This window comes from Myotis myotis, unplaced genomic scaffold (genome assembly GCF_014108235.1).
Source record: "Myotis myotis isolate mMyoMyo1 unplaced genomic scaffold, mMyoMyo1.p scaffold_m19_p_3, whole genome shotgun sequence".
Classification (NCBI taxonomy): Eukaryota; Metazoa; Chordata; class Mammalia; order Chiroptera; family Vespertilionidae; genus Myotis; species Myotis myotis.
Window position 1 is genome coordinate 202,338,852 of NW_023416335.1, and position 15,557 is coordinate 202,354,408.

General features: G+C 47.2%; 1 protein-coding gene across 1 annotated transcript in view; it reads left to right on the forward strand.

Annotated features, from left to right (window-relative positions):
* RFX4 (regulatory factor X4) overlaps positions 1-15,557 on the forward strand; it is a 131,711-nt gene that overhangs the window by 49,616 nt on the left and 66,538 nt on the right. The window contains exon 4 of the mRNA XM_036300786.1: positions 2,200-2,323. Within this exon, the coding sequence (XP_036156679.1) occupies positions 2,200-2,323 (124 nt within the window). The remainder of the gene's footprint in view (positions 1-2,199; positions 2,324-15,557) is intronic.

Below are 15,557 nucleotides of genomic sequence, written 5' to 3' on the forward strand. Positions count from 1 at the left end.
CCCAAACAAAGCGTGTCTGTGAGACCCCAGCTTGCGAGCGCTGTCTTACTCAGATGGCCCCTACGGGTTTGTGTGTATGCTTGTTATTTAGACCTCTGAACTCCCTTTTACAGAGAAACAGCACTGTGAGTGGCATTTGGGGCTGATGGCTAAGCTGATTCCCATCCCTAGCAGACCTGATGCTCAGGTAGCCCTAAGGAGCCTCATCTCTACATGAAACCACTTTCCCACAAAAAAAACACATTTAGGGTTTTGAGTTACGGTGCTGGGGGCACACATACTTGAATGGAACCCTCTCGGGACAGGGCCTTTGTTTTATTCACTGCCATTTCCTTAATGTTTAGGATGCTGCCCGGCATCCAGTAAATATTGTTAAAGGTTACCTGTGTCTCTGTCCATCTGCCCACCATCAACCTGTTCTCTGTGTGCAAGCACGGACCATGTTGCTCACCGTGGTGTCCCCAGCACCTGCCGGGTGACCGACCGGTATTCGCTGAATGACTATATGAGTGAAACCGTCTATTCATCAGACACTTACTGAGCACCTGCTCGGTGCCAAGGGATATGCTGGGCTTTAAGGGTGCAGAAGTGACTCCAACTCCAGGAATTGGGTTGCCCAGAAAGGATTGCATAAGTGTTTCCCGAAACACTTTTAAAAACTGTCCGGAGTTACTCAGTGTTCCCCTTCCCAGAAAAGGAGGCTGGATGGATGAGGTGACCAGGGACCCCTCAGCACCGGGCTTCCTCATTTATCTGAGCATCCTAGGGCTGTGTGCATCCATGGGGTTTGACTACGAAAGACTGATCTTTCAACACGTCAGAGTGAGCCAATGAGCGCTGCCTTTCAAGTGGGCACCTCAGGAGGCCGTGCCCTCGTTCCACTCCGGGTACGACAGCGCTGGACCACTTCCTGGGCAAGTGCCTCAGGGAAAGTTAGGAGCCAGTTGAGGACATTTGTGTTATTGCTTTAGATTCACGCCTTATTATCGACCCCCCGCCCCTCAAAAAGTGTTTTAGCCCTCAAACTTGATTCTAAATGACTTCGGGTTGTTTCCTAAAATCCAACTCATGATCAAAGGAGGACTGTTTTCTATTGGTGAGTTTATTGAACCTGTGTGCCCCGGCCTCTGAAGGTCGCAGGGCCCAGGGAGAAGCCACATGGCCGTGTGCCCCAGCAGCTCTGCTGGGAGAAGTGGTGAACCTTCCCGTGTGTCCGTGGGAAAGGAGGCAGGAGTTGTCTTGATGCCTGCATTGTGGTGTGTGGGTCAAAGAGGAAAGAATCTAGTTTGCTTTCATGTTCCCAATATCTAGAACACATTCTTGACCTAGAGGAGCCAACAGAGGCTTTATGAAGCGAAAAGTGGATGGTGATGATGAGGTCCAACATCTAAGTACTTGCCGGGTGCCAGGCAGCAGGCCGGCACATGACACAAATTACACGATCGTCACAACAACCTGATGAGGTGGTTATCATCATCACCTACCAGAGGACACTGAGGCCCACGGCTGAGTAACTTGCCCAAGGTCACCAAGCCCACAGGTGACAAGGCTGGGGTTTGACCCAAGTTGATAGTCCCTGCTGTGAACCCTGATCTGTGCTCATGAAGAAGGTAACAGGATAGAATCATGCAATCCTAGTGCATCCCAGAAGGCGATCCTAGCGGAACCAGGCGGTGCAGCTCCCTGCTGTGGCTGGAAAGCCTCCCACAGTAGGTGGTCAGTGACTGTCCAGCTGCCCAGTCTCTCCTGGGCGCTTGCTTCCCAGGCCATCCCCACCCACTGCTACGAGTCAGCCAAACATGCTCTGTGATTGTGACACCCATTAGAAATGGCTACACAGTGAGTGTGTGGTTCGAAGCTTGTCTGAATGGGGCACCTGCAAGACCCTATATCATTTCTGGAATTTCAGGGAGCCCAATCCACCCAGAATGTAGCCATGCCAAAGACAGCACCGAGGAGGAGGACTGGGAATTTGGTTTGAAAACGTGACCAGCGGGCATTCCCACAGGGTCCAGGAGTCCGCTAACCTCCTCACTCCATCGTGACCTTGGGCAGGTTGCTTTGTCCTCCTGGGCCTCAGTTTCCCAACTGTGGGAAGTTAGTTATTTCTGAGGTCTGCCCAGCTCTGGAGGAGGCCCAGGAAGACCCCATCCCTGTCTGACTGGGGTTTGCTCACTGGGCGTGTATTCATCTCCCCAGGCTGGAGGAGAACTATGAGATTGCGGAAGGGGTCTGCATTCCCCGCAGCGCCCTCTACATGCACTACCTGGACTTCTGCGAGAAGAACGACACCCAGCCGGTCAACGCTGCCAGCTTCGGAAAGGTGAGTGCTGCCCCTGGCTCGTTCTTCCACCCTTGTCAGTAATTTATGTGTCGTTCTTCATCCTGTAACTCGGATCTTTGTAAGTTACCAAACTTTGATAACTTTGCTGTGATACTTCACTGCAAAAGGTTTAAACACTTGTTAAAGGAATACAAAACGACAGACCGAAACAAAGTAATTCCAGAGTGTTAAAAACTTCAAATAATTCAGGCAGGTTATAAAGGAAAAAGCGGATGTCTAACTTGAATGTCCTCAGTCTTTAATTGGCAGGAAGTAACTTCTTTCCTCTGCGAGGCAAATACTGAACTCCCAAGCGTGTCGTATGTATGTCAGTGAGCCTGGGATGGGCAAACTGCTCAGCTTTGTAATGGGAGTGCCCTGGAGACCCTGGGAAATGGCCTTGTGTCATTCGCTTGGATGTTTGGGAGGCGTCCACGGGCGGCGGGCGGGGGGGAGTGTTTGTCATGTCACTGCAGGCCTGGCTGTTCTCTATCCATCTTTTGATGAAAATATATTGATGAAAATATATTCCACACTTAGTACTGTGTCTACAAGAAAAATTGTTATCCCTGGTCATTCATATTTACCAAGGAAAGCTGTTGGAGCAATTGGTGACTGATTGTTTGTATGATAGATTCTAGATTTTTACCCTTCCAAAATACCCAATGTAGCTTGAGTCAATACATCTGAATCCTTTCTCCTTTTATTAGCTTCTTTTCTCTATGTCTAGTTTTTACTGCATCTGATAACAGAAACGGCCTGTCTTTTCCTTACCTATGAGTGCAGGCATAGCCAGGACTGGAGTGGAGAAAGAGGTCAGTGTGTAAGTGTCAGGAGTTCCCTTCACAGGCCCCCAGCAGATAAATCCAACAGGAGAGGAAAAAAAGAGAGGCGTCAGCCCTCAGCCAACCTCCCTGGAGAGTCCCCAACAGAGTGGCTGAGAATTGGCTCCACTTGATAAATGGGAAGATGCTCTGGCGACTTAAGGAGGGTAAATGTTGTGATGCTATTTCTCCAAAGTGAAAAGAGTCTTTTTACAAGGCAGTGGAGAAACCACCTTTGCCATTTCATTCATTCATTTCTCTAGTCCAGTGGTTCTTAACCTTCTGGCCCTTTAAATACAGTTCCTCATGTTGTGACCCAACCATAAAATTATTTTCGTTGCTACCTCATAACTGTAATGTTGCTACTGTTATGAATTGTAATGTAAATATCTGATATGCAGGATGGTCTTAGGCGACCCCTGTGAAAAGGTTGTTCGACCGCCAAAGGGGTCACGACCCACAGGTTGAGAACCGCTGCTCTAGTCCCTCGGTATTAGCGGAGATGGGCGGTGTGGCAGGCACTATTAGGCCACAGAGACCCAGCCGCGAACCCACGTGGGGTCTCACGTGGAGGGGCTCACAGGCCGGGAGAGAGACCGTGGCAGGTGGGAGAAGGAACAGCACACCAGGAATGCGTGGCACCTTGGAGCTTGGTCACGTGTCTGTGGTCCTGAAACATTCATTTGCATCCGCACAGTCTCACGCAGTGGCCACAGTGGAAAGTCCAGCTCAGGCCTCTTAGATGGAGAGGCAAGTTGGGTGAAACCAAAGACCAAGAATCGTGCCTCTCCTGGACTTACCTGAACCTCTCTGAGCCTCAGCCCTCTGGGCTGTGAGTGGACTTTACACCGCCCTTCTTCGGGGGGATGTTGTTAGATTCGGGTGAGCGGGCGTCAGTGGGTGATGCAAGGCCCTGTTCACTCAGCCAGTGAGGGGCTCAGATATTTGCTAACACCTCCCATGTCCCATTACAACTGTGTTTTTTTGTGAATTCTCCAGGAGATGTTTGTGCAGAAAAAATAGCCACTCGTTAGCTTAGATTCTGGAACAAAAACAAGCAAAAAACAAACAAACAAAAAACCCAACCCTCCCCATTTCTAGAATCTCTAATTTGCCTGTGTGAGGACTCTCTATTCCTTTTTCTCAAATAATTCTGTAACTCTGTTGTCAGCTTAGGGTTGTCAGCTTAGGGTTTCTGAATATCTGGACCTCACCATGGTCCAGATAAAATTGATTTAACTCTGCCCCTCCTCCCAGAACCCCAGTTCCATTCCTAGTTTAAGTCTCAAGCCTGCCACCAAGATTTCAGCAAATCCCAGAGCACTTACGTTCTCAGGCTCTCCTTGAGTTGAGGACTCTTCCTTCTGCCTGTTCCTCCTCTCTCTACACCTGTGCTGCTCAGTACGGTAGCCACTCGCCACATACGGCTGGTAACTTACAGTGAAATACAATCAAGTTCTTCGGTCACATGAGCCATATTTCAGGTGCCCAGTGGCCACATGTAACTCGAGGCTGCAATATCGGGTCCACAGATAGACATTCCCATCATCACAGGACGTTCGCTCGCACAGCTTTGCTCTGAACATCATGAGTCAGGAGTGAATTCAGGGCCCTCCGCACTGTGCACAAGACAGCCCCTAGTGATCCTAGTAGACGGGAGTTTGTAGGGGGCTTTACACCCCAGACTGCCGTAAAGCATCTCAAAACACTGTTCCCCCCCTACGTCCCCACACAGGAGGCTCGCTGGTCCTCCACCTGCCAGTTCCCCTCTCGCTCAGCCCTCTCTATCCTGCTGTCTCCTCCTTCCTCCCTTGCCTCCTTCTCCTGCTCCCCTCTCTCTTCCTTCCACCAGGTTTCCTCTGTTGCCTGATCTTTGGTTTCTGCTGATATCCATGCCCACAAGTCTCATTTACCCCAAACGGCTACTCAGAATATTTTTCCAAATATTGTTTTCTCCCGAAGAAGAAGTGCAGTGCCAGCCGCTTCCAAATAGTAATTAAAATAAATACCCAACCGTCCAAACAAACATCCTCCTTCTCTTCAGTCCAAAAGCAAGGACCTGCTCTAATGGTATCAGCAGCACCAAGGCAAAGGCTCTGCCGCTGCCTGGCCATCGATTGCAAATGCCCTGGGACCTGGGGCTTCCTTGCAGGTGCCTGCTGAGGGCGGGCTCCACGTGAGCTTCTTTTTTTTTTTTTTAATAAATCTTTATTGTTCAGATTATTACAGTTGTTCCTCTTTTTCCCCCCATAGCTCCCCTCCACCCAGTTCCCACCCCACCCTCTGCCCTTACCCCCCCCCCCACTGTCCTCATCCATAGGTGTACGATTTTTGTCCAGTCTCTTCCCATACTCCCCACACCCCTCCCCCCCCCGAGAATTGTCAGTCCACTCCCTTTCTATGCCCCTGATTCTATTATAATCACCAGTTTACTCTGTTCATCAGATTTTTTATTCATTTGATTTTTAGATTCACTTGTTGATAGATATGTATTTGTTGTTCATAATTTTTATCTTTACCTTTTTCTTCTTCTTCCTGTTCTTAAAGAATACCTTTCAGCATTTCATATAATACTGGTTTGGTGGTGATGAATTCCTTTAGTTTTTTCTTATCAGTGAAGCTCTTTATCTGACCTTCAATTCTGAATGATAGCTTTGCTGGGTAAAGTAATCTTGGTTGTAGGTTCTTGCTATTCATCACTTTGAATATTTCTTGCCACTCCCTTCTGGCCTGCATTGTTTCTGTTGAGAAATCAGCTGATAGTCATATGGGTACTCCCTTGTAGGTAACTGACTTTTTTTCTCTTGCTGCTTTTAAGATTTTCTCTTTGTCTTTTGCCCTTGGCATTTTAATGATGATGTGTCTTGGTGTGGTCCTCTTTGGATTCCTTTTGTTTGGGGTTCTCTGCGCTTCCTGGACTTGTAAGTCTATTTCTTTCACCAGATAGGGGAAGTTTTCTATCATTATTTCTTCAAATAGGTTTTCAATATCTTGCTCTCTTTCTTCTTCTGGAACCCCTATAATTCTGATGTTGGTACGCTTGAAGTTGTCCCAGAGGCTCCTTACACTATCTTCATATTTTTGGATTCTTTTTTCTTTTTGCTTTTCTGGTTGGGTGTTTTTTACTTCTTCGTATTTCAAATCTTTGACTTGATTCTTGGGATCCTCTTGTCTGCTGTTGGATCTCTGTATATTATTCTTTATTTCAGTCAGTGTATGCTTAATTTCTAGTTGGTCCTTTTTCATATCCTTGAGGGTCTCACTAAATTTACTGGCGGTTTCTAGAAAATTCTTGAAAAACTTTATAACCGTGGTTTTGAACTCTATATCCAGTAGTTTGCTTTCCTCCATTTCTGTCATTTGTGATCTGTTTCTTTGTCTCTGCTTTTTTTATGCTTCCCTGTGTTGATAGAGTGGCTTTCTATGCTAGGTGTCCTATAGGGCCCAGTGTCTCAGCCTCCCCAATTACCTGGGGTGGACACTCTTGGTGCACCCCTTTGTGGGCTGTGTGCACAGTCTTGTTGTAGTTAAGCCTTGATTGTAGTAGGTATCACTGGGAGGAATTGACCTCCAGGCCAATTGTCTGTGAGAATCAGCTGTTTGTACAGTGGGAGAACTTCTGTGCTGAAGGCACCCTTATGGGGCAAGACTTGCTTCAGTGGGGATTTGGTGCTCACTGAGTCTGCCCCCTGAGTGTGTCCCTTATGGTTCTGAGGAGTTGTAATCTGGATGGTCCCACTCTGACCACTGGGTCACAGGCTCTTGGATCTAAGGAGGTGCTAATTTAGCCTCTGTCTGAGGCTACCCAGCAGGAGCTACAGAGAGAACTGCAGGTTCCTCTTCCTTGTTTGGGTTTTAGAGGTGCCCAGATGAGGCCCAGCTGTGAAGCAATGCAAGCTGCTGTGGGGCCTTGGGCCTTCTTTTGGAAGTTCTAGGTCTCTCTGACCCAGCTGCAGTTCGTTAGGTAATTTTAGAGCTCAAAGGGCCAGGTCATTCATATGCAAAAGCCTCTGCACACAGCTTGGGTGGGGCGGGGTCTCAGGGAATCAACAGGGTGGAGCAAACAGCTATGGCTGATCCTCAGCCCTGCCCTAAGAGGCCCGGGTCTCAGTGTCCTGGTAATCGCTGCAAGCACCTCTGAGAGAAAGCCGCCCTCGAGTTCCAAGTTCTGCCCGCTGCCAGACAGTCCAGTTTCTCCCCGTATGAGTCTGGGTCCCCAGAGACTCGCCTGGAACTGGAGTCAGGGCCGTTGGGAGCCTGTGCCTCCCTCCCGGTTGCAAAAGACACCGACATCCTCCATTGCCAGCCCTTTCTGTGCGCAAGCCTCCGTACCTCTGCACTTTACTTCCGCACCTCCTCTGAGTCTCAGTGTGCTTTTCTCTTTCCTTCTGGTTGTAGAATTTCCACTCAGCCAGCCTTCCTGTGGTTCTGGATGATGTCTGCTTTGTCTTTTAGTTGTATTTTTGAAGTGGTTGTGCGAGGCAGCAATTTCCGGTGCTTACCTATGCCGCCATCTTGGTTTCTCCAGGTGAGCTTCTTGAATTGAAATCCCATACAGTTAGTTGCCCTTCCTGAGGCTCCCAGCGCACGGCAGCTGCCACCTCCTGGTGACCTTGGAGTGTCACTTTGAACAGGTCCCTCCGAACTTAGGATTCATCTATGAACTTTCAACTCAGAGCAAACGAGGTTCAATCTTTTAAATTAGTTTAGAGGGAAAGATTAGATTGGTGATGGTCCCTCCACTCAGCTTGCACCGGGGCTGAGGTGAAACAGACATCAGGGCTGAACCCCCACCCCACCCGTGTCCTCCCGCTGGGGTACTGCCTTGACAGAGTGGGTGGCAGCAATTGCTCTGCTGCAAGTAAGAGCTGAAGCAGAGTTCCTCTTCCTAGCCTTGGCCAAGCTTCGTCAGCACTGGCTTCCAGTAATGGTTATTGACTTTAGGTCACGGAGTAGCGTAGGGTCCACAGAGAATGCTGAGGCTCCTAGCCCAACAGGCTTTGCCCACTCTTACTGCTGGCTCAGGTCAGGGAAGGTCCCCGACTGGACTCAACTTTTCTGAGTGCCGTTTCCTTATCTTTAAACCAGAATAATCCCTCTCCAAATTACTCTAGGGAGAAAATGGGACAGAGCTTAGGAGAGCATTTTTAAAAATGCAAAGCGCTCTACCAACGGAAGAAATTGCTGTTATCTAGAATTGGCCCCACTCCATCCTAGCTCCTCTATTTCCTCACCATGCTTTACTTCTCTTTACAGCACTTAGTACGGTCTGAATATATCACATCACTAATATATAGTATATATAATTATCTATTATATCATATATGTTGAAGTGATATATATGATATAATTTGTAGTGTAGTTACCTATGTAATATAATATATTATAATGTAATATATTATATATCTACATATTATATATTATTACATATGTTTGCATATATTGAAATTACTATAACTATCATTTATATGATTAATATATACTATATATTTTATATATATTAGTTACTGTGTTTTGTCTGCCTCCTTCTATAGAATGGAAGCTGCATGAGGACTGTTTTGTTCACGATGAATACCTCGCTTCCAGAATAGTGCCTGGCACATAACAGACCCTCAGATATTTGTTAAAAGTTGAATGACTTTTTTTTTAGTAGTATTTTCCAAGGGGCCACATGAATCATTTGAACATGTGAATTGTGTTTACCTCCTACGGTAAGGATATGAAGTTGGCATTGTGCCCATTTTCCATGAGCCTGTTTGCTGAGTAGGGGTGAACTTGTTAATGTACCAGTGGCAACTGACTGTATTTTTACTTACTTTGAAGAGCCCACCTTGAAAGTCCTGTGTCCGACCTTCCTGCCCTGCCTCCTGACAACAAGGTGGGGAAATCCCACAGCATCTGACCATGCTCAGCCTCACACCAGTCGTGGTTAGATAATTTAGACTCATTCTCAGCTATGAAAAAGTCCAGTTTGGTCCAAGTTAAAACTTCCATCTCACATAAAAGTCAGAGCCCCCCCCCCCCCCCCCCGCCTCCCGGTGGCTCAGAATCTGCTTTGTGAAAGGTGGGGCTGACTCTTTCTCTCTCCTCTTCTGGCTCCTCCCTCCCTGACCGAGAGTCACATGCACACCATGGAGGCCACAGCAGAGGGCAAAGGAGCATCCTTAGGCTCCGTCAGGGATGGTCTTTTTTCACTTTTCAAGGAAAAAAATTAGTACAGGGAATGTACTTATAACATTCTTGCATATGTTATTTAAATTGATTTTTAGAGAGAGAAAGAGAGGGAGTGAGAGAGAGAGAAACATTGATCAGCTGCCTTCTGCACGCTCCCTAGCAGGGATCAAGCCTGTAACCAGGCATGTGCGCTGACCAGAATAGAATTGGCAGCCTTTTGGTGCACGGGAACGATGCCCAACCAACTGAGCCACACTGACCAGGCCTCGCATATGGCTTGCATACGTTATCCTTAACCTTTAGTATCTGCTGTGGAGTGTCCGTGTCAGGATGTCTGATTTCACACTAGACTCCACATTTTGTTACTTCAGGTGCTGTTAGTGTCATGCACTGTAAAAGCTCTGATATCAAATTGTTCGGGTTTGAATCGCCTTTCCACTACTTACCAGCCATGTGAGTTTAGGTGATATAATAGCTCTGGGCCTCAGTTTCCTCATCTGTGAAACGGGGAAATGATAGCTACCACCTGAAGAATTGTTGAGATATGGACTGTTAAAACGACGCCCTTAGCACAGTACCTGGTAAATACTAGTATAAACACTCAGTTCACGTTAGCTATAATTACGACTTCAGTTTATCATAGCAACACTTCATGATTTTAATACCTGATGCTTTTAATATATCATCACTAACATCAATTTTCAACTCTTCTAGCTGCTCTTCCTTCTGAACAATTGTGAGAACAATTGTTCTAAAAATGTCCTACATCACACACACGTTGCCATCACCACCCTCACCCTCTCTTATTACCGTCTTCAGAATTATTCCATTTTTTACTTAACCTGTATCTTATGTAACTCACCTCATTCTAGCTAAATCGGTGAGTGATAACTCTCTTTTCTCAGACTCGTACATGTGACCATCATCCAGCCAGCTTAAGGACAACCCTGGGCTCACATATGGGCTTTAGGACTTGATGGGATTGTCATCCATGGTACCCTGCAAGGGACAGCAGATTAACCATCACCTTCCTAGCCAGCAGGTTTTCATCCTTCACCAATCCATATGCATGATTTGAAATCCATTTCTGTCTCATTGCACTAGATACGGATTTCTTGTAAATTTTGGCAATTTCTCTTGAGGAATTTTCTATGGAACCTGCAGCATTTTACCCTGTGGACCACAAGTACCTGGCACCCAGTGGGTGCTACCAAGACAAGAGATTATTGAATGGCCCTGGCCAGGTGACTCGGTTGGAGCATCATCCTGTACACAAAAGGGTTGCAGGTTCGATCCCCAGTGAGGGAGCATATGGGAGACAACCAGTCGATGTTGTTGTTTTTTTTCTCTCTCTCATCAATAAATATATGGAGTGAGGGTACAAAAAATTATCCAGTGGATAGAGTTACATCAGCATACTAAGATTCTTTTTGCAAATACCTATCTCAGGATGGTAGCGGCGAGGTGCTTTTAAAATCCTTATTCATACCACAGGATTCATTATTTTTTCTTCTCTGGAAAAGGGGCTATAGGTCTGTTATCAACAAAGAAAGTAAGAATACCACGTTCAAGCTGAAAGTTGTGACCGTTAGAATCCCTTTAACCAACTTCTTTCCCTAATAATTTCTCTCTCTTGTTCAGAAAATTGTGTTTTTTAAGAGCAGGCACAAGACTTCTGCAATCATTGTTGTAAAACAGTAACTTGTCATTATACAAATTCCTTGCTGTTTGAAAAGCCCATCTTCTCCCTCCCCCCCCCTCCCCCACCTGAATGGCCTCTGAAATAATAGCCGCAGCTCTTACGTTTACACTGGGCTAAGCATAGTTGACTTATTTTACACACGGGCGTTTGTCTCCTTCGAAGTATGGGGCGAGCTGCACTTACCCTGTTACTTTGAAACTTCTTTGGAATCAGTTCTTGTTGGTGGCAAATCTTTGCCTGCCAAGGTTGGGTTGAATTTGTGGAAGTAGCCAAAAGCCTTTGTTTATTCAGAGCCGTTCTGATGACTGAGTTTACAGAGCAAGCTGGACCCAGATCATGTGATTTGGGTCAAAATTAAAACAAGGCCTGTCTGTAGAGTCACGAGACTGAGTGGCTTTCCTGTGTGGCTCCAAAGGTGTCTCTTGAGGCGACACCTGGAGAGGACGTCCAGGGTTTCATGCACAGGTAGTGGGCAGGGTGCTGGCTCCCAGGGGTGTGGGCTACAGTGAAGAGAAGGGGAGAGAGTGGAACAGACTCCTGCTTCTCCCGCGGCCGGAGTCTGTGACTATGAGCAGCCTCGAATCAGTCACTTTGGATCCCAGCCTCTTGTCTGTGAAGTGAGGTCATCCTATTCTCTCTCCTCCAGGGTTGTTAGGATAAAACACCCCGTTAGTGCCCTGACTGGTTTGGCTCAGTGGATAAAGCGTCGGCCTGCGGACTGAAAGGTCCCAGGTTCGATTCCAGTCAAGGGCATGTACCTTGGTTGCTGGCACATCCCCAGTGGGAGGTGTGCAGGAGGCAGCTGATCGATGTTTCTCTCTCATCGATGTTTCTCTCTCATCGATGTTTCTAACTCTCTATCTCTCTCCCTTCCTCTCTGTAAAAAATCAATAAAATATATTAAAAAAACCACAACAAAACACCCCGTTAGTGCCCAGTGATGCCCAGTGGGTATCCGTTCCTCCTCTCCCTCTTTCCCTTATTTTAAAATAAGGTGGTTCGAATATGCCGTTTCAGGAATGTTTACCTAAAACTCACTCATGTTTTCTGAAAGCCGAATCCCCCAAATTATGTCAGGAAAGCCGGCATGCTGAGTCTCCTTCAACCTGGAGCAATGGATTGGGGAGATGGCCATATGACCACCACCACCCGGAAAAGAATCCCAGCAACTCCAGAGAATAGTTCTCCTGGGATTCCCCACGTCCCACCCCGGCCTGGAGCCCCAGCCCCGGCTGCCCTGCCGGCTGAAAGGGAGAAGGTGGAATTCCCGAGTAATTAAGGGAATTTGGAAGGCTGGGTGTTGCGGAATGTTAGATCACTAGCGAGAACAGCATGTGGCGTTCTTTAGGCAGGCTTCATTGAATCCACACAAAAAGAGAGAGAGGGGCTGCCTGCCGTCTGCTCATTTATCAAACAGCGAAGCTCGGCTCTCACCGCTCCACAAAAGTGTCGGGCTGTTCGCTGAGTTTTGCTCCAGAAATTAAAAGCCGAACAGCCTTCTCAGGGCTGAACCGACCCTGCATTTTGCGACTCAAACGAAGTGGTGCTGGGCTTTCAGATTCGGGGACCAGTTGATGATTTGGTGAAAGGAGAGGAGAATAATTTGTGATGTGCAACCCATCAGAAACAGTTAAAAAGGAAAAAAAAAAAAAAAGCCAGCCCCCTTCCCACGGGTTTTGTTGGGCGGGAAGGAGGAGGCCTGCTGCCGCAGCCTTTCTTCGCTCGAGTGGGAAAAGTCCTGACCTCCATTTGGGCAGAAAGGGATGTGGTTCAGCAGAGCCTCCCTTCCCCCACCCCAGCCCTTCCCACAATTCCTCTCCTCTGAGCACTTCATGTGAAATCACCTTTTCCTTTTTTTCGGGGAGGAGGGGAGGAGTTGGCCATCAAATACGTTCAGATCAAAAGCATTTTCACAAGCAGAACTGAGTATTCCAACCGCACACGTGTATTGCTCAGGACACCAGACTCTACCGCAATGGCCTGAGAACTGGTTTGCATGAGGATCCTCTGAAAATCCATCAAAGTACTAAAGGACAGAGCGCTGGGTCTGTCAGTGGGAGGCTGGGCTAGAAAAGGATGATGACTAGTGGAAGGCATAGTGAGGGAGGCAGAGAAAGGTGTTAACAGACGTGGACCCCTTGCTCCAGCCCCTCCCTGACAGCTGGCCATCCTTCCCACCCCCACATCCAGGGACAAGTCAGTGAAAGCCCCACTGGGGCAGAACTTCTCCCCGCCACCCTTCTACTTCCAGCTAATGAAGCCCAGAGACAAACCCAGGGTCCACTCCCTACTCCCTTGACCCTGCTACAAACCTATAAGCTGAGCAAGTGTTACCCCTGTTTTATACATCAAGAAACCTGATGTTCAAATAAAGGAGGAAAAGATCTTTTGGGGTGTGTTGGGGCGGGGGAGGGGCGGCACTTTTCAGTTTAGCACACTTTCAGAAGTGATAATACCCATCTACACGTCATAGAAAACAATTGACAGTATAGTATGTTTTAGGACCCTTGACATGTTTCTTTCCTTTAATTAAGCTCCTACCCCAGGGCCTTTGCACTGCTGTTGTCCCAGCTTGCAGTTTTCTTCCCCGAGATATCCACAAGTTTTATTCCCTCACTGCCTTCAGGTCACCACTCAAATGCCACAATTGATCACTGAGTCCTTATCACCTTAAATAAAAACACCACCTCCTCCACATTCCCTGTTCCCCCCCACCCTGCTCTTTTCGTTTTTTTTTGTAGTACCTCATATAAGACATGTTGACTTTTTGTTTATTTTTGGTCTTTTCCCACTAGAATGTAATCTTCCTAAACAAAGGCTGTTCCTGTTTTGCTCAGTGTTTGATCCCTCAGTGCCTGGCAAAATGTCTGGCATATAGTAGAGTTCAATAAATATTTGCTATTGATGAATCCAGGCTGTGTCCCATTAGGCAACCCATGTGGTTACTGAAGCTGTAGCTTCTCAAACATAGGGAAGAGCAGTAGAAAATGAGGCTGGAGATCCAGTTCCTGTAGAGCAGGGGTGGGGAATGTCTGGCCCGAGGGCCTATCAGGCCCAGGAAATCATTTAGTCTGGCCCTGCTACTTTTAAAGTTGATAATCTGGTATGGTCCGAGAATGATGTTATAAATATCCAAATAGCCCTGGGCAGCAAAAAGGTTCCCTACCCCTGATGTAGAGTCTCGTAGGCCTAGGCAAGGACTTTGTAGGGCTGAGTAGACTATTAACTAGTTATAATGATAGTATGGGCTACATAACTACCTATGGACACTTAAACAAGTGGCCCAGGGAAGATTTCTGGAAAGAAAATAAGGTACGAGCTAAGATTTGAAGGATGAATAGACATTATGCAGACAAAGGGCATGGAACAAGGGTTGCAGAAAATGAGAACAGCCTGTGGGAAAGGCCAGGGGGAGTGAGAACACAGTGTGTTCACAAATTTGAAAGACGTTCCATGTGGCCGGAGCATGGAGAGCGGGAGAAGAGGACAGGGAGAGGTGAGCTGGAATGAAGGCAGGACTGATCCGGCAGCTCCAGGTGAGTTTGAACTTTGTCTAGAGCAGCGGTTCTCAACCTGTGCGTCGTGACCCCTTTGGAGGTTGAATGACCCTTTCACAGGGGTCGCCTAAGACCATCGGAAAGCACATATATCATTACATATTGTTTTTGTGATTAATCACTATGCTTTAATTATGTTCAATTTGTAACAATCAAATTGGGGGTCACCACAACATGAGGAACTGCACTAACGGGTCGCGGCATTAGGAAGGTTGAGAACCACTGGTCTAGAGGTTTCATGGAGACGTGATTGTGTTGGGGCATGACCGGAGCAGAGGCAATGAGGAGACGCGTGTAGCAACCCAGGTTCGAGAGCATTACCCTGGGTGGAGATGGGAGTGTGGGTAGAGTTAGGATACATCCAACATAGAGGGAGGGTGGAACTTGGTCACAGACGGGAAGTAGCAGGTGCCATCATCTTTTAGAGCAGGAAGAGCTGTTACCTGGTCAGGGACTCAAGAAGGCTGTTCACGGAGAAGTGGTACATGCTGGGTGGGTGGGGATGATGTCACAGTCCAGCTTGAAGGCACAGGTGATGAGGAGGTGGAGATGGTTGTAGGAGGCAGAGAGAGTAGTGGGTAGAAGGTACAGAGGGTGGAGCCCGACTGGGATCGAACCCGCAACCGACGTACATGCCCTTGACTGGGAATCAAACCTGAGATCCTTCAGTCTGAGGGCTGATGCTTTAACCACTAAATCAAACTGGCCAGGCTTATGGCATATTTTTGGTGCTTCTTTCAAATTTAGCTTGTTGCCTTTGTCAATTAGGAATATTTGTAGTAATAAAATTCTGTTTGCTAAAATGTTGATTTCTTGCATAAATGTTATACAAAAACCTTTTTGTTCTATCCTAACAAATACCTAGTTTTATTTTTCCATATTCCCTTTCCATTCCTATATTTGTACAAACATAAACTATATAACAGCGGTTCTCAACCTGTGGGTCGCGACCCCTTTGGCGGTCGAACAGCCCTTTC